Raw genomic sequence first — 26139 nt, 5'->3', positions numbered from 1 at the left:
CCCCCTGTGGCTACAGTTACCAGGTAGTCTTTTTATATATATAAAAAAAGCGGCCCCATTTGATGGGGGTGGGTGGGGGGGGGCTGGGCCTGGTCCTGGCTGGGAGAAAGGGGGGTGGGGGCTGGGAAACAGGGCTGGTTTGAGGGTGGTCATGGGCAGCGTGGCTGATCGGGGGAAGGGTGGCTGACGGGAAGCAGAGCTGGTCTGGGGGGGGGGGGGGAGTTCTGGGGCAGCAGGGCTGGCTGGGGGAGATCGGGAGGGGGTGGCCGGTGGAAGGAAGCAGAGTTGGTGGGGTGCAGCGGGGCAGTCCAGGGGAGATCGGGGCGGCGGGAAACAGATCTGGTCGGGGGCAGCGGGGCTGGCTGGGGGATATTGGGGGGGCAGCCGGTGGGAGCGGGGCTGGCTGTGGGAGATCGGGAAGAGGGGAACCAGCCAGCAGGAAGTAGGGCTGCCTGGGGGATAGGGGAGCGAATAAGCCAGTGGGGAGCGGGACACAGCAATGCTGGGTAACTCCAGCTAGTTTACAATACAGAACTGTAGCGATGGCAACTCCTGGAGCTGCATGAGACAGGACTGCTGAGTCCAATCTCAAGCCAGCTCCTGGATCTACCTTTGCTGCATGCAGCTCTGTAGAGTGGTTCTATCAACTAATCATATAGTCGATACAATTTGTATCGACTATACGATTAGCCTGATAGCAGCCTTTAACATCCTTAGTCAAAGACCACACTTTTCCATGGTGGAGTTGTGGAGTCTGGGACAGAGATTGAGTACAGAAGGTATCTCGGGGTGGAGGACTTGAGTGCAAGAGAGGCTGTGAAATCTGAGAGGGAGCTTCGGTGAAGGAGAGAGTTGTGATTTCGGTCAGGGAATTGGAGCTCAGGGTATGGGAGCAGTAGAGGATTCTGGCCTTGGAAAGAGGTGTCGGAGGGGGCTGCAGGGTCCGGGAGGGAGTTGACATGGGGGAGAAGGGTGCAGAGGGTTTGGGTGATGGCCTGGGGCAGGGAGCTGGGGAGTGGGAAGGACTGGGGTGTCAAAGGCTCTGGCTGGGAGGTGCTTACCTAGGCAGCTCCTGGCCAGCAGCCTTGCAGGATGCCAAGGCAAGTTCCCTGCCTGCTGCAGTGCGAGGCTGCTCAAAACAGCTGGATACTCCATATGACTCTGCTCCAAGTGCTGGAAGGAGGGGGAGACTGTGTGCTGTTCCCACCCCCAGGAAAATCTCCGAGCTCTTATTGGCTAGATATCTGTTGACCAGAATCCAGTGCTGCTTTATGCCTGAGGGTCTGAATGGGATGGCCATTGGGCTAAATTTGGCCTGCCTCTGACTTATAGGGATCACATGCAAATAGTAGAAAATGGTGCTCTTTTAAAGTCTAGTCATAACTCTTTTGGAACATATTGTTGGTTATTTAATAGACGTTCAGAAGACCTACATTTTGTACTTCAGGGTCTGAACATAAATACCCATGTACAGAATCAGACATAATTGCTATTATCTTCAGTATTTGGATCAATTCCTCAGTACACCTATTAAAAACAGTACTTGTTACCTTCTGTCAGAGAAGAGTCAGTATCCTGTGTATTCTCATCATAGATTTTCATTACCCTAAGTCACTCTGAAACATACATTTTTAAGCATTCCGTATAAATATTCAACCTTACTCTTTTGAGGTGTGATAAATGCATGGCCATCTTCCTGTTTATATTTGGCAGTCGCAAGGGGACTGTGAATTAATTTACTCAGATTCAAAGTCTTCAACTGGATTCACACTGGGGAATCCTATACCCTTTGGCTTCAAAAGTACTTTGAATGGGTATCTGCCACAAGCTTCAGATTTCAGGATTGCAGGTATAGATATTTGTGTCTAAAATTTTTAGAGAACAACTTCAGAATGTGTGAAACAGATTAGGGATATGAAGAGCTAGTCTACTATCCGATAAGCAAATACTTACCAGATAGTCAACAGACTAGTCGACTCGTCATCCCCCCTGCCTTGCTGCCTCTATCAGAAGGGGCAGGGGGAGGAGAAGGGGAAGGGGGGTAAGAAGAGTGGGTACTTCAAAGCAGCAGTGCCGCTTGGAGCCTGGGGTCAGACCCTGGGCTCCATGCAGCGTTGTCACTTTGAAATACTGCGTGCAGCCCGGGGCCATCTGGGGTGTCCTTAGGCTGCATGCAGCATTTCCAAGTGGCCGGGGGGAGCCAGTGATCAGCTGGGGATTCCCTTCAAAGGCAGAGGTGCCCTATCAACTAATCCAATAGTTGATGCAAAATTGCATCCACTATTCGATTAGTCAGTTGATGTTTAACATCCTTAAAACAGATATATGTGGCTACATTATTTTTCTTGCTAATCTTACCTGTATCAGCTGCATTGTCTGTAGGGGAAAGGAGATGAATAGTATGAAAATAGCATATCCTAGTATGTTTCACTTTTCTGTATGATTGAGGGAGCTGTGTATCTGTGTCACTTTTTTAAGTGGTCAGGAGGGGGCTGTTAATTAGGGACAGACCTCCTTAGAAAATGCATATCGTTTTTTTGACTAGTTGTGAAAGAAGTGTATGATTCTACACTGAATTTGGGATTCTGAGTATTAGTGTAACTAAGCCTCTTTCCCACTTTTGGGAAAGCACTTATGGTGTAATAGTTTTATACAAGACTGATAAAATAAACACATGCTGCTGTCATTTCACCTTAAGTTCATAGCTTTTCAATATCAGAAGGCTGTACTAATGGAGAGTTAAGGTTTTTGGTGATATGTTGTCCCCTTGCAGAACTGAAATGAGCAAACTCAAACTTCTGAAAACCATGAAATGCAGAGTTAAGCTTGCATTTCAGTAGTGCCCCAGTATGCTCTGTTAAACTGTCTTTACACTGCCAATTCCACAGCTGCTGAAATGTATAAGTTATTTCCCCTCCTTCCCCCCCCCCCCCTTTTGTTTAATAGAGTTAGATGGAATTTGGTGAGTGAATGTGCTATAAAAGCATTGTTACAGGCTGGGGACTGACTGGCTAAGTAGCAGTTTGTCAGAAAAGGACCTGGGGATTGCTGTGGATGAGAATCTGGATGAGAGTCACAGTGTGCCCTTGTAGCCCAGAATGTGAATGGAATATTAGGTTGTATTAGAAGGAGAATTGCCGGCAGATCTAGAGAAGTGATTATTCCCCTTTATTTGGGTCTGGTGAGGCCACATGAGGAGTACTGCGTCCAGTTCTAGGCCCCCCACTACAGAAAAGATGTGGACACATTGGAGAGGGTCCAGCGGAAGGCCCCCAAAATGATTAGGGGGCTGGAGCACGTGACCGATGAGGAGAGGCTGAGGGATTGGGGCTTATTTAGTCTGCAGAAGAAAAGAGTGAGGGAGGATTGATAGCAGCCTTCAACTTCCTGAAGGGAAGTTCCAAAAGGATGGGGAGAGGCTGTTCTCAGTAGTGACGGATAGCACAACAAGGAGCAGTAGACTGAAGTTACAGTGGGGGAGGTCTAGGTTGGATAGTTAGAAAAAACTATTTCACTAGGAGGGTGGTGAAGTACTGGAATGAGCTATCTAGTGGGGTGGTAGAATCTCCATCCCTAGGGGTTTTTAAGTCTCTGGCTGGGTTGATTTAGTTGGGATTGGTTCTGCTTTGGGCAGGGGGCTGGACTCGATCTCCTGAGGTCTCTTTCATCCCTAGGATTCTATGTTCCTATGAAAAGGAGGTGAAGAGCTTGTACATTTCAGCAGCTGTAAGCTTCCTATTAGGGTTGGGATCTACTTGTAGAGCTGGTTAGGTTCTATCCCTCCATCCCATAAGCCAGGACTTGGCAACCTTTTCAAACCAAAGAACCAAACTACCTCAAAATTCAGCACAAATGGTCAACAAAGAGCTATACAAGAATGCCCATTTGCATGACTGGAAATATACAACTTAATATTATTAATTGACATAATGATTAATAATAGTATAAATGAAACCTTGTACTTAGACTTTATTTAATGGGACTGCTGCTGCTTCGTCTTTCCCACATTTCTTTGAAGACCATCAAACTGGTCAAATCCAACTTCATGCATGCAATCGGGCTGTCTTCTGTCAATCTTATGGCAGGAGGCTGATGTGGGGGTGCAGGAGACTGGGATGGGGTCTATGAGGGACTCAGGGCAGGGGTTCAAGTGTATGATGGACTTAGGGTTGATGTGTGCAGGAGTGTTATTGCGTTGCAGCCAAATGAGGCCTAGGACCCAATTAGGGGCTTGTTGGTCAGGCTTCATTTTTAAATCTTTTTTGGGTTGGGGGGCCACTGACTCACAGAAAAATGAGTCTGGGACCACACAAGTGAAAAGCAAAGCAAAACAAACACAATCTCCAACCCTCATTGATGTGACCACCACCCCCCGTTGAAACACCTCACTCGGCTGGTATTCAGTCCCATAGTGTCTCAGGTTAGATTTACTCTTTTGGAGTTAGTGGATTTTGTGGGCCCCTCAGGCTTTGGGTTGGAGCCAAAATGAGGGGTTAGGGTTAAGTGTGCGGGACAGGGCTACCAGTGAATGGGATAGGGATGGCAGGATCTGGGGGGGGAGGAGGAGGAGTGTTGGAGGGAGGGAGTGAGTTTGTGAGGTCTGGCCATGGGGCAGGAATAGGCTGGGGGCAGGAAGCTGGCTGCCTGGGCAGGGGGGATTCTTGTCAGAGGCCTGGGGGTAGGGAGGACTTTGGCCAGGAGGCTTGGGGAGGGAGGGAAGAGGGATTCTGACCAAGGGAGCAGGCGGGGATATTGCCTGTCAGGCCAGGAGGCAGAAGGCAGGGGGTGTCTGGCCAACAGGTTGGGGGTAGGGAGGGTTTTGGCCAGGTGGCTTAGGGCAGAGGAGATTTTGGCTGGGGGAAGAGCTTGTCTGGCTGGGGTGGAGGGTGAGTGAGGGGTGTTGGTCTGGGCTAAGGATGCTAAGTATTGGGTATTTCACTACTTGAATAGTTGATGCATTTTTTTCATTGACTATTTGATTACTCAGTAGGGCAGCACTGCTGCTTTGAAATGCTGCTGTCTCATTTCAAATGGGCAGCGCTGCACAGCTCATCCCAGGCTTATCACCAGGGAGCCCAGGGTCAGCTGGGAACTCCAGCTGACCCTGGGCTCCCTGTGGCACTGCCGTTTTGAAGTAGCCCCCTCTTCCCCTTCCCTTGCTGCCTCTGTCCCTAACATCCTTAATCTGGGCTTGAGGGGGTGGGGGGTTACTTTCTTGTTTGTGTGCCACGTGGCAGGCATCGCGTAACACACCTCCTGCGCTGCCATTCCCTGGAAACCTCCAGGCAGGATTCTCAAAGGAAGCCTCCAGGGAAGTGTTTCCCAGAGGAAAAAAAAGGTGGTGTGCATGGAGCCATTTTGGCTGCTTGTTTCCCGTGTGCTGAGGGAAGAAAAAGAGCAGCACACCAAGACATACTTTGTTCTATTTGTTTCCTGCACACCGATTCTGGTGTGGAGCTTCTGGTCTTTCTCTCCCTGTCGTCCTCCCAAGAAGTTGGCACTGATGCTCTAGTCTTGCAGGAAGCCATAAAGTTGTAGTGCCAGTGTGGGCTCCCTGCTGGAGGGGAAGTAAGGGCAGGCTGAGTTGGGGCTCCAGAAGAGCCATATCTGTTTCCCTAGAGCGCCATAAGTTGCTGACCATTGCCATAAACTTTCCCCTTACTGCTGTACCAAACCTCTGTCCCCTGTCTCCCCCAGTCTTACTTGTAATACTTCTCCCCTGTTGTACTCTGTAGCCATGTGGTCAAATGCCAAAATAGAAAGGGGAATGCCATCTATCACTCCAGGAATTTAGATGAGGAATCCCATTGTTGCAAAGCTGTTCAGCTGTCCTGTACATTGCCCAGAGTGAGGCCTTCATAGCAGGATGTGATTAATGGCTCTTCACATTTGCATTACAGCAACTCCCATAGTGGATTTCCCAACTCCAATTTGATTTCCCTGTTGATCAATAGCAGTCTGGCATTGCAAGTTTCCACATAACAATTGCTGCTTGCTTCTCCACTGTCCCTGCAGATCTCATTTTGGTGTCACTGCACTTAAGTGCTGGGGCAAGCTCCACGCATGCATCATCCAGGAATGTAGCTTTCAGCATCCGAAAGTTCTGCAGCCATGGCTTGTCATCCTATACCTACATAATGATGCAATCCATGTTCGGGTTTTTTGGGGCCAGAATTGTCACTCCATAGTTGGCAGCTGCTCTCCTCTTGAGGCTCTGCTGAGTATCAGGTGCTCAGTGCTTGCCATGTTTATTTCAGTAGTGCAGAACTGTGCAGTATTCATGCTGTTCACAGACTGCAGATAGTTGGATTTGCAGGATTTTTGAAGAGGTGCAAACTTTACGGGGTGTAGATAAAATATCGAATAAAGAAAACTGCTTCACACCCTGGGGATTGTGCTGATGGGGAGTAGCTGCTGGGCTGACATACACCCTTCCCACCCCCGGCTGCGCTGTGTCGCTTCCGCTGAGCCTGACCCTTCCTCCTCCCTAGCTGCACTGGGTTCCCTCTGCCATCTGAGCCTGTCTCCACCCCCTCACCTTTTTTGCCAAGACCCCACACCCCCAGCCTGCTCCTTCACCCTCCTCCCAACGAGATACCTACCCCCAGAGGGAGGGGGGTTGGCGAATATAGAAAGCAGGGGGCGCAGCCCCCTTGTTTTTATATATAAATTTTAAAGTTCATTATTTGTATAGTTTCTTGGGTGTTTACTTCAAAAATGCAACTCCAACAGCCACATTTTAATCTCAAATAATCATTTTCTTATCTCTTCAGATTACAACTGATGGGAAACCGAAAATAATTGACATAATTGATACAACAGGTAGTGGAGACGTAAATACTTCTACTGTAGTAGAACCCAAAGATGGAGAAATTATAGGTCTTTCAGGAAGAACTTTGAAGGTAAGCATTTCTGTATTGTTGCTGGGGTTTTTTTGTTTTTCCTGGTGTCAAATTTAATGCACTTCTCCTTTTCCTTTTTTTTTCTGTGTAATTTATCCCTGTCCAGTGAAATTCTACACTAGATTGTCACATTGAATATTCTTTGTGTATTATCCCTTTCCCCATCTTTTGCCTGACTTACCTATTTTTAAATTCTTTGGGGTAGGGATTTACTCTTATGAGGTGGTTTACAGTGCTGAGCACCTTGGGACTAAGATTATATTTAACCTAAAGATACAATTGTAGTAAAGATCATTTAAAATTGACTCAATCCAAAGTTTCTGACTTGTCTTTTAAAGGCTGGTTCAGAAAAAAAACACTATCCTCACATGTTTTAAAATGATAATAGGTGCCCTTTTGGAAACATGAAAAATACTGGCATTAGTGAAAACTAGCAATATAAAATGTAGGAAGAACTATGATATTAAAAAGTGACATAATTAAGACAGAATATATGACTGAAGAGTTGGGGAGGAAGGGGAAGGATGGGTGTTCTGTTTACAGCCATCCCATTACCTCAATGTTAACAGCACCTAGGAAGTCTGAGTAATTTTTGTGGAAGGCAGCTGCTTGAGATGGTAAATCTTACAATGGTGTCAGATGTCTGCTGTTGGCTTTGTAGGAGGCAGTTAGGAGGGCTGGTTGAAACGATCTGATGCTGTCAACCCTTTTGAGCTTCCTTTGGCTTTAGTTTTTTCATAATTGTACGTAGGAATCTTTGTCCCATTAGCTCCGTGCCCCCTCCCCCCAACTATGTGAGGTTATTGCCCTCTGCCCTTGTGATTGACTAAGATACAAATGGCAATGGGAGTTCTTTCCTTGTATTTTAACATTCAGTGCACAATGTCTGTCGAAGGCAAAAAAAAAATCTATTTCTGACTATTTCTGAATTTTATCTATTATCTAGATTCCAACAAACTGGATAAATCCTTCAGGAAAGTATCACATTGGCTTAAAAAACGGCTATGATTTCTATCCTAAAGCTCTAAAGGAGAGGCTTCAGGTAACTTTTTTTATGTTTTGTAATCTACCTTTTTTGGTTTTGTTATACAACTATAGATTGTAAATTGCAATAGTGTAGATTTTACTTTTAATTCTTTGCTGATATAGCAAGTTTTTTGTTTGTGCTGTGATTATGATGTTCCAAATCAAAATTGTGAAATGATTTAAGATAGTGTTCATAAAAGTTACGAGTGCCTCTTTCACAAACTAATATATTGAGGAATTTCTTCTTATATTACAGAAAGAACGCAAGGAAAAACAGTGGGATCCTGTTCATAGGTTACTACTAGCAGAAGCTTGTAGGAAACTAGATGAATTTGATGCAGTTCACAGCTCTCCCTCACAAGTTTGTATTAAAGTGTTTTTTTTTTAACTTTTTATATTGAATTCACTTAAGAGACTTTTAAAATCTCCATTTGACAATTTTAAAACATGAGACCAGGTTATTTTAACTGACAGATTGAGTGGAGGTCCCTACATCTTGTTCTGAAGTCAGGATATAGGTGTGTGAATGCATGTTTGGTCTTGATACATTGAAGATAATATTCAAACTTTTTTTAGTTTTTAGTAAAAAGGTTCCATTTTGTTAAGCTCATATTGTGTCTCCTGAAGTCAGAGATCTGTTACAATCTCAACTTAAAATAAATTCTAAATGTTACTATAGTTTTTATTTACATTTTATCATCTGTTGTAGGTAAGGGCAGTAAAGCTAAATGCTGTCAGCCCCCTTAAGGCACTCTAGTTCATCTGTATATATAATTCCATCATTCAGTACACTCTAAATCCATCAGTTTTCAAACCAATTATGTTGTAAGAAGATGGTAAGCAGAAACATGATGAATAAAGGAGCTAGGATAAACTACTTCTGTTATTATCATTTGCAGAAGCATTGGTAGCTGCTGTTGAAGTTCACATCTTACATTTTTCAGTGTTTCTGATGGACATTTATTACTTATTAAGTAGTGTATCAAGTCATGAAGCATGCTTCAAATTTGTTCTAAATCCATTCCATAGTATTAGGCTAGTAGGCCTTGAAGGAAGGTTACTGGTAGTGTTCCCTCTTAATTTTTAACACGTGTGTAGAATGAGTTTTGTGTGTCCCAAAATGGAGGAGATATGTGACACTTCACCTCCACATTGGTGCATGTAACAAAATGTATATGGTAGGTGTAGGGCTGCAGGGTTTTTATAACTCCCTCTTAGTCTCATAACTTTGTCTTAATTAATAATGCCTGGCCTGCTGCTTCAGAGTGCAGGCCACAAAGGTCTGAGAAATTATGGTTTCACATCCAGTATTAAATTCTAATAATTGATGAGTAGAGCAAAGAATGTGAACAACACTACACATTTTATATGTAATGTAGGTCAATATCAATTCTTTAGCAACCACAGGTTTACTGGTCATGAGTGCAAAAAATATTTTAAAATTTAGTTAAAAGTAATGCCAAAAGAATGCTAGTTTTTAAACGTATAATATGTTAGAGTATATATATCTTAACATTGTTTACATTAAAAGGATGTTAAATAGATAAGGGAATCCATGTTAAAGTGTCATAAATATCTGTTTGGTTAGAGATTAAACAATTTAGAAATTGATATCAGCATTTTTCAGTGAGCTCTACTTAGCCAGTTCCATGTAGGAAATTTTAAAAAGACCCTCCATAACAATATCTGAAAATCATGATGAATGATTAACAGTGTTTCTTATGGGTTTTTTAATGAGTATGTAGCACATAATATATAAACATGTATATATAAACATGTTGAAAACTTTTCCATACATGTCAGGTCATATGGATTTTAATAAAAAGCAGTTTGTTGACCAGCTAACCTCTGTGTGTATTGCTAAATGGATTAAAATTATATATTTGACAAGGTTTTTGTTGTGTGCATTTTTTTTGTTTGTTTGTTTGTTTTTAAGGTTACTAAACTAATGAAGGAAGAATTTCAGAGTCAAGTAGAACAGTTGAATTCTTTGGAGAAAAAATATAATGATCCTGGTCCTGTATATGATTGCTTGGTATGGCATGATGGTGAAACCTGGAGGTAAATGCTTATGCTTCTACCTAAAATGCATGAAATTTTGTAAGTTTTAACACACTGGTTTAAACTGTATTCTGGGTGGCTGTAAAGTGTAAGTAGTAGTTATTGATCACTTCATAAAAGCATTTTTGGAAAGAATTGTTACCCTTAGCAGGATTCCAGTTTTAGGAATGTAGGTCCTGATCCTGCATCAGGATTTTTGTTGCTGAGCCTGGGCAGCACGTCCTGTTGAAGGTTTAGGCCCGAATGGGATCTCTGAGAGAGACTTGTGGGTTATTTATTTATTTTTGCTAGTCACAAATTCAACCATTTTGCCATAGTTATTGGCTAATAAGGGTGATGTCATGCTTCTTTGTGATGGTAAATTTTATATTAAGTATTTACACTTAATAAATACATAACGCTTTATACAGTGGCCAGTGTCCTAAAATCTGTATAAAGTTAGACTTTAAAAAAAAAAAAAAAAAAGTGTTAAGGCTTCTGAGTAAAAATAGTATGTTGTCACTTTTTTCTTCTTCCCCTTAAGTTACTAACTAACCACAAATCTCTGTGAAATCAATAGGCGTAGCATCACATAATCAAGCTGCACTTGTATATGTCTATGTATTCATTTACAAGTCTGACTTCATGTACTTGGGTTTGAAAATTATCATTATCACTTACAAAAAACTAGACAACTTAAAGCAATCTACAAACTCTATGGTAATTTTATATGGGAAACAATAAGTCTGGGGTTTTTACTAAAGATTGATCTGGCTTACTTTATACTCTGCATCAACAGAGCCTGTATTGATTCAAGTGAATGTTGTGACTTCACCAAATGCACAGTGTTGAGAACCTACAAAGAGAGACAAGAATATGGATCTTTTGGCATATCAGAGATGTTGAATTATTCTGTGAACATTTATGATGAGGGAAATCTGCTTTCTATTGTGACCAGTGGAGGTAATTAATCATTTGCAAATGAAATATTTTAGGTAGCTTAACAAGAAAGTAAGAAGTGATACCACTTATTCATAAAATAAAATACTCAAAATATAAGTGTCTCCGTGTAACACTGCTCCTATCATATGGTGCAATCCAATGTAAATCAAATCCATTAAAATGATGATTAAAAATCACTGATTAAATCATGTTGAGGCTTTGAAAAATCAGTTTGAAAATGTATGCTCTGGTCATTTTGATTTTTAATGATTTAAAATACTGCTGGTGAAGTCTCTTACTTCAAAATTTACAAGACTGCTATAATCAAAAATCAAAGTACATAAGCATCTATATAACTTTTCTTATATGTATAGTTGTGCCTTTGGAGTACAGCTTTCAATATGGCAGATAAATGCCATGTTGACACAAATTCTTAGATTATCAGAGATGCCCCCAGAGATGCCCCACAATAAGGCCCTGGAGGCATAGAATACATCTCCACTTTCCGGATGATTGACACTCTGGCGATTGATTTTTCCGGGGTTCAATTTAGTTGGTCTAATGAAGACTCACTGAATCGAACACTGAGGGTGCCCCCTCCTCAGTGCTTGTCCTCTTTGCTGTCACGAGGAGTAAGGGAAGTCAACGGAAGAATTCCTCCTATTGACCTCCTGCTGTGAAGATTGTTCCCAGCTTGGCGTAAGGTACACTGCATCCGCTCCGGCTATGTTATTTATGTAGCTGGAGTTGAGTACCGTAAGCTGACCTTGAAGTGTAGACCTGGCAATAGAAATAGCTAACATAAGAATGGCCATACTGGGTTAGACCAAAAATCTATCTAGCCCAGTATCCTGTCTTCTGACAGTGACCAAAGCTAGGTGCCCCACGGGGAGTGAACTGAACAAGAAATCATCAAGTGATTTCTCTCTCTCTCTCTCTCTTCCCCCTCCTCCTCCCCCTCTCCCCCACCTAGTCACCCACTCGCAGTCTCTGACAAATAGAGGCTAAGGACACTGTTCTTGCCCTTCGTGGCTAAGAGGTCCATCAGTAGCTATCTTCCATGAATTTATCTAGTTCTTTTTTGAGTCCTGTTTACAGTCCTGGTCTTCACAACATCCTCTGGCAAGGAGTTCCACAGGTTGACTGTGCATTGTGTGAAGAAATATTTCCTTTTGTTTGTTTGAAACGTGCTACCTCTTAACGTAAATTAGTAGGTTTCCAACTTCGGTTCTATACACTGCAGTCCTGATACTCTACTTGCTAATGCTGCTGCTTAAAAGTATACATGATTGACTTCACTGGAGTTACTCCTGAATCTCCCTGGCATAGGAGAGAAGAAAATCAGGCTACTAAACTTAATTGCTACTGCATTGCTTTAAATAGAGAGTGGCTAAATTTAATTGCTTTCTCCTGCAGCTTGAATGGTTACCAATGGAGGGCAGCTTCTAAAAGAAAATTGTGTATCTTATCAAAGCAATGACTAAATTTGTATTTGCCGAGGCATAATGAAGGTTGTCTATATACATTTCCTTTGAAATGACACCTGTGCCACTATACTTTTATCCCATTTTTGTGCAGTTTATATAAATATGATGTATGGTTACCTTTATGACTGCTTGCTTTTAAAAATGTAAAATATCAGTGAAAGGTGCAGGAGACATTAACAATTGATAATCAGAAGATTCAAAGAATGTATAGCTGTCAAAATTAGTGAAGACACTTCTGAAGAATCTAAATTCCATGTGGATTTAGTAGCTTTCTACATAAGTCCATAGTTTTTTAAGTATAAATTGCTCAGTAAATGAAAATCATAGCATATTAAATTAGCATAACTGAGGTTTCTTACTGGATTGTGTTATTGAGCTCATGCAATAACATGCTTTTTGTTTGATATGTTCAGGAGCACATGGGACACATGTAGCTAGTATTGCTGCTGGGTACTTTCCAGAAGAGCCCGAACGAAATGGTGTGGCTCCAGGAGCTCAGATTCTTGCCATCAAGATTGGTGATACAAGATTAAGCACAATGGAAACTGGCACTGGCCTTATAAGAGCTGTAAGTGTGTAGCTGAATTAATAGCTAATTGAATTAAGTTGCTTGATATAGGACATTGTGTGTAAGTATGCCTTTTCAATAGCTAGGAAAGAAAGTGAAGTTCACACTGAATCTCTGTGGTCTGGCACTCTGGTCTGACAACATCTGTGTTTCAGCATGATTTTTATTTAGCCAAGTTTCCACTTATCATGGGTGTGGCCAAGTTTTCCACAGTCCCATCAAGTTTTACAGCCACCAGTGGTGGCCCTGTGTTCTGTATTGTTGTTTAGCTCTAATTTATCCTAAATCTCTTCTAAGAGACCACTAAGCAGTGGAAGAGTTGGTAATGCTGCTAGACAATATTGACCTCCTCTGGTTCAATAAATTCTCTAATTTGACACTAGTTAGGTCCTGAGGGAGACGGAGTTGAGAGTTTCACCACGTATAATTGGAGTGATTTGAGGGGAAAACTGCTACTAAATTTGATCAACACTGTGTCCAAAAAACTTTTGTAATCAGTTCAATTAAATCTTAAATCTTAGTTGTTTGATGTGACTTTTTTCAAGGCATTCCAGAGTGGAGACTATTTTAATAAATCCATAGTTTAAAATAGTCATTTACAGTTGAGCATAAGAGAAACTCAACTGGAGTCAGGAAAGGGCAGTATTGAGTTTGATCATTTGTTGCTTCCAAGACCAAGAAGAATCTCAGGAGAAGTCTAACAAGAATTTAAGTAATATGAACATTTTTACAAGCTAGAAAATATGAAGTTTCAGGCATTGGGGGTATAAGATTATAGTTAAGTCATGAAGAAAATACTGCATGGCACGTTTGAAATAAGAATTATCCTGTGAAAATAGTCCAGTGGTCTGGCTAGCCCCATATTCCATTTCCCGTTTCACAAATACATTGGGGATAGGTTCAGTGAATTGAGTATTTTTGGTAATGTGGCTTTGTTTTGAGCATCCTATATAGGTTATTGCTTTTAGCAGGATATTAAACTGTTAATAACATTCCTATGTTTTATATATCTTAGCGTGCCAAACTATCTAATGAAAATAGAGGATCTTATAAGTCTCTTATAAGGTTCTTTTTAAGTACCCAATATATATATTTTGTGTTGTATGAAGTGTATACTTTTTTTAGTCTTGTAGAGTGAAACACTGGAGAAGTCTAACGTGGGACAAAGATTAGGTGTATATTTTAATATTGTTGCTTCAATGCAATTGGTATTGTTTCGCTAGACAACAAAAGAAACCTGATGCATCCAGTGAGCTCATTAAGAATTAGAGGACTTACTTTCACAACTACTTTTGAGAGAGGATTAGACATTTTTCACTTTCAGCAACAAAGGCACAGGATCTCCATTATTTTATTCCTCACCGAATTCTAATTAGATACCTATAGAAAAGAAAGTAAAAGAAGCTCTAAGTAAATTATTTCCATCCAAAAAGGAATTAAAATACAATCTCAGGCATGATCTGTAGAACTATCTATATATGACCAGCATGAAGATACATTGGAATGAAGGGTCACTTCACTCAGTTTTGATTGGTTTGCAAAACAGACTGGGCAGTAAGGATTACAAATGTACAGTGGCCAAGAACTAATGATCCCTAGTGTCTTACAAACCCACATTATCTTACCTGTATAAGTTACGAAAATAAATTGATAGTTGGACTCCAAAGTTTGGAGTTCATCAAACATTTATCGTCTACACAGGAAAATACATTTAGTTAAGAGGCAAATTGGACTTGAAGCAATCTGCCTTTTAACAAAAGCATGAATCTGCATCAGAATCTTCATAGACATTCATTCATCAGTGTTACAGATGGATCTATAATGGGTTTATATGGATGGTCTTATTTGTCATGTCTAAGAATTTAGTGGTAAAGTTTAACTTAATCTTAAACAGATGATAGAAGCAATAAAATACAAGTGTGATCTTGTCAACTACAGCTATGGAGAAGCAACCCACTGGCCAAATTCTGGGTGAGTGCACTGGCTTTACCATAACCAGGTTTAATACTGAAGAAAACTGAGGTTAAAAATTGTTTCATTTGTGTAAACAGTGTCAACAGGAGTAAATAATTAATTATGAGCTTTCTAGAATGATATTAAAATGTTGGCAGCATGTCTCAAACTGCTGAGCCTGAGTCTGTGTATTATGTAAACCTGCTAAAATTGTCAGTTTTTGTGGTACAGTGCAATATTCTTTCTGGGGGGAAAATTACAGGAATAATCCCTTTACAATGTGTGTGTTGCTACAGAATCTTTTCTCAAGAAAAACAAATCTTACTAATTTTTTTTTCCTTTTTAAAACTGTTTAGGGGTGCCTCCCCCATTATAGTCAAGTGAGCCTTTAAGGTCTGGCAAGTCGTCTGAATATTATTCAGCAAGGCAGAATATAAAATCTTGGCCCATCAGTCAGTGGCAGCTTTGCACTTGATTTCAATGTTATCTGAATTGCATCCTGGATACTGAAAAGGAAGAAGCAAATATTTTGTTGCGTAAATGTTTTTTGTGTTTTTGTTTTAGGAGAATTTGTGAAGTAATTAATGAAGCTGTATGGAAACACAATGTAATATATATTTCAAGTGCAGGGAATAATGGTCCTTGCCTTTCTACTGTGGGATGTCCAGGTGGAACTACATCTAGTGTAATAGGTAACAAAACGTCTTTTACAAATTGGGAAAAAAAAAAACTCTATGCAAATAATTGATTTTAAGATTTACAGGATTACAAAATCATTTGTATATACTTGGGGAGGAACTATCTTAAATTAAGCCATGTTCTTGGTGTATTTCTTAATGTACCTGTGTGGGATCTGTGTATTTATGTTCAGAAGCCTGCTGTTTGGTCTGAATATGTAGTTAGGGGTGAAATTAGACATTATTTGCAACTAATAATTCCTGGCTGCTAAACATGAAGAAAAATACAGGAGGCTGCTAGGCAGTTTGTCTTGATATTTGATTTTTAATAAACTTGTAGAAGGTGAGCCCTTAGAAAGCATTGAGACAAATTTGACTCTTTTCAAGTATAATTTGTGTATTAAAGACTGCTCATGCCATAGCTGTTAGCTATTTCTAAAACCACATTTTACTAAGTTTAATCTCAATTTAACTCAAAGTATCTTAGATTCAGAAGATAAACTTTGAATGGGGAAATTTTAGGTTGGATACCCTGATATGCTGCCTCTTTCTTCTCTAATGAATCCTAGTTCTGTCATTTGGATCTAAAATTTTGCATTTGTTCAGTGGGATTCTTCGGGGTTCGGGGATAGGAATCCATCCAAATACATTGTAACATCTGTCAAAAGCTGTTCTTGGAATCAAAACTTGTTCTTCCTGTTGTCAGAGTCCACTTGATAAACTAATAATCCATGAAAATACTGAAACCATAATTCTTTTAAAAAAAAGTTTAGTAATTCCATTAAGGTTCTTAAAATGTGGTGGGTTTTTTTTAAAGGTGAGTTAGTATGCCTAATAAATGAGCAGGAGTCTGGAGTTGAATTTGTGGGCTTTTTTCAGAGGTCTTCATGTGACTCACTTTGAGAGAATGTAGAGCAGTAATTTAGTTAACCCTTCAGCACAATGGGATTTGCTATTTTTGGTTTGTCTTTGCTGCAGTTTTAGCTTATGGCATAACTCAAGTGTTGCAACTAAATTTCAATTTACATACACAAAGGTCCAGTTCAGGTTTAATGGTCCTTTAAAGTCAAGCTGGGTATGAAGCTTGAGTGCTGCTTCAATGAGACGGGGCTTCTCAGTGTGTAGTACACCTAACATGCCAGCAGAATCCTCTTGAGGAGCTGTAGCATAAGCTGATGAAGTTGCACTGGTACATCTGTGCAACCTTCCTGAATGACACTAGTTAATATGTCAACTTAGTTATATCTACACTGGGGGATGTAAATGACATAGTTGTGCTCGCAAAACTTGGAAATGTAGACTAAGGTCGTATTTACACCTAAACATTAGATTGATTTAGCTACATTGCTCAGGAGGTTAATTTTACATCCTGGGTGTCCTAGTTAGGTCATTCTGACCCCTGGTATGGACACACATAATTGTTCATTCAACCTAGCTAACACCTTTCAGAGAGATGACTTTATGAGATGGAAGGGATTTTTCCATCAATCCTTTTTTTTTTTTTTTTTTTTTTTTTAAGGGAGGGAGAGCAGTATTACACTGTGGCTGTGTCTAGACTGGCCAGTTTTTTAGAAAATCAGCCGCCTTTCCGGAAAAACATGCCAGCGGTCTACACTGGCCGCTTGAATTGCCGCAAAAGCACTGACTTCCTATTGTAAGAAATCAGTGCTTTTTGCAGAAATACTATGCTGCTCCCGTTCAGGCAAAAGTCCTGATCTGGTGAAAATGGCTATCGGGGCTTTTTTGCGGAAAAGCGCATCTAGATTGTCCACAGATGCTTTTCCGCAAAAAGTGCTTTTGCAGAAAAGCGTCCGTGCCAATCTAGACACTCTGTTCCGAAAATGCTTTTAACGGAAAAGTTTTCCATTAAAAGCATTTCTGGAAATTCATGCCAGTCTAGACGTAGCCTATGGTTCTACAGCACTGTAATTCAAGTATTTTTTGTATTGTCGTTGCTCTTAGCTTATCTTGAGTAAGTGAAGTCTAAAAAAAAAAAAAACAAATGAAATGGTTTGAATGTAGTAATTCATGCTGTTGTAATGAAGACAAAGCCTTTACCTCATGGAATTTTATTTTAGTTTTTTGAATTTTTCAGGGGAAAATCACACAATTCCTTTTACTATTAATGGGATAATGTATCAGAGTAACATGTTGTTCTTGTTGTTCATGGGAAATCTTTTTTTTTACTAAAGAGTTGGCTATAGGACAAACTTGACAGGAGAACAAAGTCTAGCTAGATGAATTTAGGGTTGCATATCTTATATAATTGTTACTATACATAATACTTGCTTGGCCTTCAAATTTACTGTAAACAGGGGCAGACAAACTTTTTGGGGAGGGGTCTGAGCATCGTCTTGGAGTTCTGAAATCATAGAGAGGGTAGGTATGGAAGGCTAGGGGAGGCTGTGCCTGGCCCTTGCTCTCTGTCTAACCCTTCTTCCCCCATCCCTTGACTGTACCATCCAGAGCACTGGGGCTGCCATCGCTACAGGTGCTCTGACTGGCCAAAGCTCACTGCTCAGAGCATCAATGCTGGTGGCATGGTGAGCTGAAGCTGTGGGAGAGGGCACACAAAAGCGGAGGGGATAGTGCTTATTCTTTCCAGGCTAGAGCTTGGGGCCAGACATAAGGGACCTATGAATTGTAGTTCACCCCCCTCTGTTATGAAGTACAGAACTTCACTGAGGAAAAACTTAACTGTTCTCAATATCTGGCCAACTTTATGCTAGCAGAAAGAATATTTTAATGTAAACATTTATACTGCTTCTTAAATGTGTGTGCTGTAGGCTACAAATAAGGATGTCTTTAAGATCTTGCATCATATATTGAAATATTTTTTAATAGGTGTTGGTGCATATGTATCACCTGATATGATGGTTGCTGAATATTCCTTAAGAGAGAAACTACCAGCAAATCAGTATACTTGGTCATCAAGAGGCCCCAGGTAGGCGATCTGTAATTCAAAAGTTCACGAGCTGTATGGCGACTGTTAATTGTGGAATGAAAGTTTCTTTCCAAGGAGAAGTGTTTTGTATGGGTTCCCATTCTTGGATATCTAACCTCATGTGACTCTTGAAACTGAGGATGTTGCAGCACTTCAGAGCCAAAAAACAAATTACCTTTCCCTAACGCAGTCACCGTATACCTGAGGGAGATGTAGAATATCCGTGTTCTCCTTTGTTCTTATAATTTGGGTGGCAGGAGGAGGGTGTCAAACTCCAGACCCACAGGCCATCTACAGGCTGGAGTGTATTTGCAATCAGCCTAGGAGACCTAGGGCTGGTGTGGCTAACTCTTCTTTCTCTCCCCTCTTATAATCCCCCCCCCCGTTAGTGTGGCTTGTGAACATGGCCCATGCCTCCTGGGTCCCCTGTGCTCACCGGGGCAGACAATGGGAGCCTGCGGAGGCTAAAAAGCCTTCTTAAAGGGCCAGGCTCTCTTCCCCCGCCCAGGCTCTTTGCGCTGGATCCAGCTAGATCTTGGGTCTTCGTCTGGAACGGATTGGCCACTCCAACTCAGGGAAAGGAGGAGCATGTCCAAACCCATTCTCCCCCCCCCCCCCACCCCCCCCACCCCGAACGTCCTGCCACTGCCCTATCTTTTCCCCCTCATGGCACCTCATTTCCTAAAGGGCCTGGCCTCAGGGATTATTGAGGGGGAGAGACAGCGCAGGGTGGCAGCAGCAGTTGGGCCCCTATATATTCCCCATGGCAATGGGATCTGTGAAGCAGAGTTGCCCTCTGTCGGTGCACTCTCTCTATTTCTCTGTGACTCCTGTAGTAAAGAGTCATTCTTTTTTACTATGTCTACAGCTTTTACAGACCAGTTCCAAGAAGCTTACAGTCTAGGTTAAATGAAACATAGCATGGGAGAGATAACAGAGAGGGTGTGAAAGAATTGGGAGACTTTCACTGTGGAACACTGAGGTTGTTTATATATGGTACATTTCAGTAAAATATTAATCTCTAGCATGAGTGATTTGCAGTATTTTGCATAAAATGGATAGAATCACACAAAGGGGCCCTAAACCCTGAGGTTGCTGACTTCTCTGGTACAGGAATTGAGCGGAAGACTGTCTGCCAAAGATCCTATGGCAAGGACCAGATGATGAGCATTGCCAGATGGTGATGCAGCATGTATTGTTGTAGAGATTCCAGGCAGAGCTGAGACCAATCCATAGAGCAGCCGGGAGTGAGGCAGCTGTTTCTTAGGCTTGGTATACGCTGCAATTAGGTCATCATAAGGCAGCCTATGTCAACCTTACATAGACACTACAATATTGCTTCTGCTGATGTAAGTTGCATGCTACATTAACTTAACTCTGCTTCTGTGAGAAGTACAGTCCTTGGGTCGATGTAGTTAGGGTGGTGCAGTGTCTGTACAAACTACATTATTTACATGCCCTGTTAGCTGTCAGCACTGTCCCAGGGCTCACAGCTGGAACTCCCTTTCCACAATATCTCTCTCTCAGGTCAGTTATTGGAAGAGCTCCTGGTCAGGACATGCATCACTGACTGAGGTGGTAATGACTTGATGGCTATGCTTGGGTCAATTTAGCTTTGTAGCATTGATGAAGCTTTAGGCCCCCAGGGCTGTCTGGATTATGACAGGTGCCTCTTTATGCCCTGAAAAAGCTTAAAACCCTCTTAAAGCCACCATATTGTTATGCCTCAGCATAGGGCAGCACCTGCAAATTTTAAAGTGTGGAAGTAACCACAAACCAGAAATTAAACATCTTCGTTTTGCATTCTCTTTTGCTCTTCCTCACCATTTTTGAAGGAAAAAACATTAAGGCTGCATCTAGACTGGCATGATTTTCCGCAAATGCTTTTAAAGGAAAAGTTTTTCTGTTAAAAGCATTTGCGGAAAAGAGCGTCTAGGTTGGCACGGACGCTTTTGCACAAAAGTACTTTATGCGGAAAAGCGTCCGTGCCAATCTAGACGTGGTTTTGCGCAAGAAAGCCCCGATCGCCCTTTTTTCCATCGGGGCATTTTTGGCACAAAATAGTTTTTAGCTGTCTACACTGGCACTCTTGCGCAAATACATTTGCGCAAGAGGGCTTTTCCCGAACGGGAGCAGCATAGTATTTGCACAAGAACACTGACAATCTTACATTAGATCGTCAGTGTTCTTGCGCAAATTCAACTGGCCAGTGTAGACAGCTGGCAAGTTTTTCCGCAAAAGTAGCTGCTTTTGCGGAAAAACTTGCCAGTCTAGACACAGCCTAAGAATAAAGTACATTTGCCCTGTGGTTCAGCTTCACATTAAAGTTCCTAACTTTAAATAAGTATTGGGTGTTTAACTTTTGGTTAGGAAATTTGTTCCTTTGACAAACTGGTCTATGATAGATAAGTAAAAATAATCTGTTCTTTCAATTCCAAAAATTGTCAGTGTTATAGATATTAAATATTTATTTTCTTTGAAGTGAAGTTTTTATAGTCAAATCATGACTGAATAGTATGAAAATACTAAACAATGTCAAAAATCAATTTTGAATTTGGTAAGTACCTGTGCAGTAGTATTAGAGAATGCAGGCTAACACTAACATATGATTAAAGCTACCACATGATTGTATTTAATGTGAAATGGTTGTTTGTATAAACATGTATTTTGATTATAACTTTTTAGTACCGATGGAGCTCTTGGCGTGAGTATCAGTGCACCAGGAGGAGCTATTGCTTCTGTTCCTAACTGGACTTTAAGAGGAACACAGCTCATGAATGGCACATCAATGTCTTCACCTAATGCATGTGGAGGCATTGCTTTAGTACTATCAGGTAATGGATGTTATGTCTGTCTTAATGAAAAGATAAAATGTGATCTTTATTACATTGCTTTTATAAATTGAAATCCAATAATTTTACTGAAGTAATCTTGATTTTACATTTAATAAGAGCTAATGTTGAAACTTCATGTTCTTTAATATTGTATCAATAACACTTTAATTTCAGGTCTCAAAGCTAATGATGTTCATTACACTACTCATTCTGTCAGAAGAGCTTTAGAAAATACTGCAGTGAAGGCCGAAAATATAGAAGTGTTTGCACAAGGACATGGTATTATTCAGGTATTTAACAGCATAGATGCCAAAATTATACAGCCCATTAACTTTAAAGGGATATTGTCAACTTGAAATCTGGTCACTTGGAGAGGAAACAGGTAATATACAAGTTGACTAACATTTTTTCTTTCTGAATTTTTTTTCTCTTTGATGTGCAATAACCCACGCAAACAAAGATTGTCTATAAAGAAGTTTTTACAGTTAAACAGATTACATACTCGGGTAGCTGTTAAACACACAATAATTTGAATGGTTAATTAGAGTAACTTCATTAGGTATAATAACAAAAGTATTGAATGAAAATACTTCTCTTTTCAACCTAACAATTAGCTGTGGGTTTATGTGGAATCTGCTGCATCCTCCTACTTTGCTTTGTTTCTTTGGTTTGTTTTTCCTAGGAAGGTGTTTATTTTGAGTCCAGTTGTTTACCAGTGTTTTTTAAATAGCAAACTAAAACGCTCACAAACAATTAAATATACTTAAAAGTGAACTGTGTCCATAACATCTATGTGTACTCTACTGTCTGCCTGAAAACTAATTACAGGTAAAATTTTCAATAAGACTTGGCTTCTAAGTCTAGAATGTGGTGTATTGCGGAGCATAGGGACTAATGGTAGCATAACACAGTGGATCAGCATGTGAATCCTAATGGTTATGTTTAGAATTCTAAGTCTGTCTTGCAAATCACTGAAACTTATGCTCTTAAGTACCATTTTCATAAGTGAGTTGTTTGTTTTTTTTGAAAATTTGACTCTACAACTTTAGACTATTCTATCCCCCCCCCCCCCCCGGGAAGGTGAAGTCTTTCTCCTTTTATGTAATATGCTCAAAGTTATAGGAAACGCTTGTATATTTACAAATATAGCTTATTAATACATTTAACATAGTCACACAAACCCTAATTTCATAAAATAGAATTGGTATGGAAGTATAGTTGCACATTCCCCTAAACTCACACAGTTCTCTCTAGAACTACCTGAGGTGTTGGCCATTAATCTTCCCCATCGTTACCAGTGTCCCTCATTCTCATACCACCCAAGGATTACCTCTTATTTTTGCTACTGTACGTAGACCAGGATGCTACTTTTAAAATGTTACTTTGACATTGGGTGCATATTCAGTAGAGGCTGCTTCCTCTCCTCTTTATTTGTATTTCCTCCTCTTACTGATGGTAAAGTCTCTCTTTTTCCCACTGGTCAGTATATCCTTGATCTCAACGTATTATCACATTGTTCTATTTGTTACCATTGAAACAAATTCATGCCCCATTTGGGCGGGGGCAGATAAGTGCAGCTTGAGCTGTCTCGACATCTGTACATCCATCTCCTATGAGGTGGAGGTACAGACGGAAGTACACCATGCCTCAGCCAAGTGCAGCTGCTCGGGAAGTTCAAAAGAGCCCGGCACACAGGAGCTGCTGCTGGTGCTGGAGCCTTGTGGCTGTGTGGTGACTGCCTGGCTGAAGTTCCCCACTGCATGAGAGAAGGGGCTGAGCTCGAGCTGTGGACCACCTAAGAGGTGGTCACGGACCACTAGTGGACCGCACTTTGAGAACCACTGCCATAGACAACCACAAAAAGCCCATCACATTTGTTGTTTCTGTCCTACCCAGTTATCTGGTCTGGTCTTAACCAGTTATTTTGTTTTTGTGTTTTTTCCCCAAGTAATCATGTACCTGCTAAGTTTGAGTAAGCCCTGTTGCCATTGATGATTGCTTTATCTAGGTGAAAGGTCCCAAATATATGCACATTGCCTTTGCTAGCTGGGTAAAACGTCCCAGGCATGTGCATGCTAGCTTTGCCTTAGCTCAGCATACAGGATGTGGCCTGTAAGTCCCTTGAGTTATTGCCAAACCTACTATAACTTCTTATAACGAACATATTCTCAAAAAGTAAGGAAATAATAAATGTACATCTCTATAGGCAAGGAAACAGGTTAACCCAGTAAGCTACATTGATAAGGCAGCTTGAATGCAGCTCCTTCCTCCAATATTGTGTGTGTGTAGCCACTGTAGTTAATTTAAATAAAATTAGTCGGATCACTGTCCTCCCCTCAGCCGCCCTGCCTTCTCCAAACCCACCTCCAGTGCTCAGACACCTAACCCCAGAAAGGGGAGTTGGCGAGCATAGCAAGAAGGGGGCTGCGCTCCCTAGTAAACCATGACCATTATAACTCAAATGCCAAACTCGTGTAGCTTTACCATTAGTGGCAACACTTTCTAAAAACTTTGTCTAAAAGTTAAGTATTTTCTATTCTGCCTATTTTAGGGTTAATTGGAGCACTGTTTTTTCTCAATAGGTTGATAAAGCTTATGACTACCTCATTCAAAATTCATCATTCACAAATAACATAGGTTTTGCTGTTACTGTTGGAAACAACCGTGGAATCTACCTCAGAGATCCTGTCCAGGTAGCTGCACCTTCTGACCATGGGGTTGGCATAGAACCAGTTTTTCCTGAAAATACAGGTAGGAAAGAAGCTGGTTACATAAACATGTTTCAGAATTTTAAGGTGTAAATTCAGTGAGGATTTGGGTGTACAGATCATGCAGATGACACATGGCAACAAGACTGTTTAAATGAAAGACTATGTTTAAGTGTGGGGGGGGGGGAGTAGTGAATTATGACATACAGCTTTTTTTTTAATACAGGTACTCGTAATTATAGTTTCCATAGTTGAATCAAGGTGGCTTTTTTTCCATTCTGAACCCTTGGTTTTAGTCTCTGCTTTTTCAGAGTTTCATTAGGAGGGTGAAGGCCTTCATGTTCTTAAGTCAAGCTTATCTCTTTTTATTTTGGAGAAAATTGAAGTGAAAAGTATCAAGTGTTTTAAATGACTGTGGGGGAAAAACATTCAAGAAATTAAAAAATGTCCTTGAACTGGAATACTTGGTGAATACAAAAAAACTCAGTTTATGGGAATGTATGCTCTTTCAAATTAAGGATGTTAAGAAGTGAGTAATTGACTAACTTTGTAGTTAAGGGGAGGCAGGGTCCAGAAGCTCCACCTTCCCTTCCCAGCTGTGGCTCTGTAGTTTAAATGCAGTAGGAGCCAGATGCATAGGCAGCCTGACTCCACTTACATTTAAACTGCCTCGCTGCAGCGGTAATAGGTCCCAGACCTGGCTCAAGCCGGGACTGAGCAGCCCTGGCTCACGCCAGGTCCTGGGGACTGCTGTGCATCTGCCTCCCTGCCAGGCCTAGGCTTATTAGGTAAGTCGCTTACATCCCTATTTAAAAAATGAAAGCACTTAGTTAAGAAATAACTAGTTCCTGGGCATGACCTCTTATGACCCCAAACATTCAGGGCGAATTATATAAAGCATTTGCAATTCTGTCTCTCCTCTCTTGCTTTTCTATGATCAATAGTTGTGGAAGTCTTGTGGTGACTGGAGGCTTTTAAATAAGGCTTCTAGCTTTTTCTTTTAACCCTTAATATATAGTTAAGTTAGTGTACCCATGGGACTTTAGTATTGGTATGTGCCATAATGTGTTTAAGTCATGATTCAATAATTGTATCCTTTGAATTCTGGATTGAGAAGGTATGTGTCTTGCCCTTTACCCTGCAGAGTCTGCAGCTTGTGTAACCAATGATTTTTAGTGGTTACATGGTTACATAATTAAACACGGTTTTGCATCCCTAGTTCCCACCAGTAATTGTGAACCATGTACACATTAGTGCAGTGGTCCCCAACCATTTGAGGTTGCCAGGCGGCATGACCGTTCGCCTGCCGGGCTCCCGGGGGCAGGCCCCCCGCCCCCAAGCATTGCGGGGCCAGCCCCCCCCCCATAGCCGCGTGCCCGGGGGCGGGGGGACTCCCCCAAGCGTTGCGCACCCGGGGCTGGCACTTTTTCCCCCCCTTCCCCCCCCGCCAAGCGCCACGTGCCTAGAGTGCGGGCGGCCAATCCACGGCGCTCCTGGGGCCGGCTTCGGCACCACGAATGTGCCATGTGCCCGGGGCCAGGCCGGCCCTGAGCACTTGGCGGATGCACACAAATGCACCGTGTTGGGGACCACTGCATTAGTGGGAATACAGTTTGCACCTCTATGAACCGGAACACAGTATTCCAGCAACATCCATGGTCTGGAAGGACTATGGATGTTGCAGGATCAGAGATTCCCAGCACTTTGTGGGGAGTAGGGAACTAGGAGCCCAGTGTGATGCTGGGCCAAGCTGTATTAAAAAAATTAATACAGTAGCAGCTAAACATTTGTGTTGGATTATTGTATTAAGCTTTTTAAAACTGCATTTTGTTTCAGAAAACAGCGAAAGAATCTCTCTCCAACTTCATTTAGCCTTAACTTCAAATGCAGCATGGGTTCAGTGTCCCAGTCATTTAGAGCTCATGAACCAATGCAGGCATATAAATGTACGTGTAGACCCACGAGGCCTGAGAGAAGGACTACATTGCACTGAGGTAAGAAAGTATTCATATTTATAAAAAAAAGTGTGTTATTGCCTATTCCTGTGGTCCTTTTTTC

General features: G+C 41.3%; 1 protein-coding gene across 3 annotated transcripts in view; it reads left to right on the top strand.

Annotated features, from left to right (window-relative positions):
- The window catches only part of TPP2 (tripeptidyl peptidase 2), an 83670-nt gene that overhangs the window by 2104 nt on the left and 55427 nt on the right, over positions 1–26139 (top strand). For all 3 annotated transcript variants that reach the window (XM_075918739.2, XM_075918740.2, XM_089775420.1), the window contains exons 2-14: positions 6774–6902; positions 7849–7944; positions 8185–8289; positions 9865–9989; positions 10768–10931; positions 12811–12965; positions 14860–14936; positions 15483–15610; positions 18440–18539; positions 21225–21373; positions 21548–21663; positions 23956–24124; positions 25918–26075. In XM_075918739.2, coding sequence (XP_075774854.2) covers positions 6774–6902; positions 7849–7944; positions 8185–8289; positions 9865–9989; positions 10768–10931; positions 12811–12965; positions 14860–14936; positions 15483–15610; positions 18440–18539; positions 21225–21373; positions 21548–21663; positions 23956–24124; positions 25918–26075 — 1671 coding nt within the window. The remainder of the gene's footprint in view (positions 1–6773; positions 6903–7848; positions 7945–8184; positions 8290–9864; positions 9990–10767; positions 10932–12810; positions 12966–14859; positions 14937–15482; positions 15611–18439; positions 18540–21224; positions 21374–21547; positions 21664–23955; positions 24125–25917; positions 26076–26139) is intronic.

The sequence above is a fragment of the Pelodiscus sinensis genome, chromosome 1, assembly GCF_052426305.1.
Source record: "Pelodiscus sinensis isolate ZL-2025 chromosome 1, ASM5242630v1, whole genome shotgun sequence".
Classification (NCBI taxonomy): Eukaryota; Metazoa; Chordata; order Testudines; family Trionychidae; genus Pelodiscus; species Pelodiscus sinensis.
The sequence above is the reverse complement of the archived record's forward strand: the minus strand, read 5'-3'. Positions and strand labels throughout refer to the sequence as shown.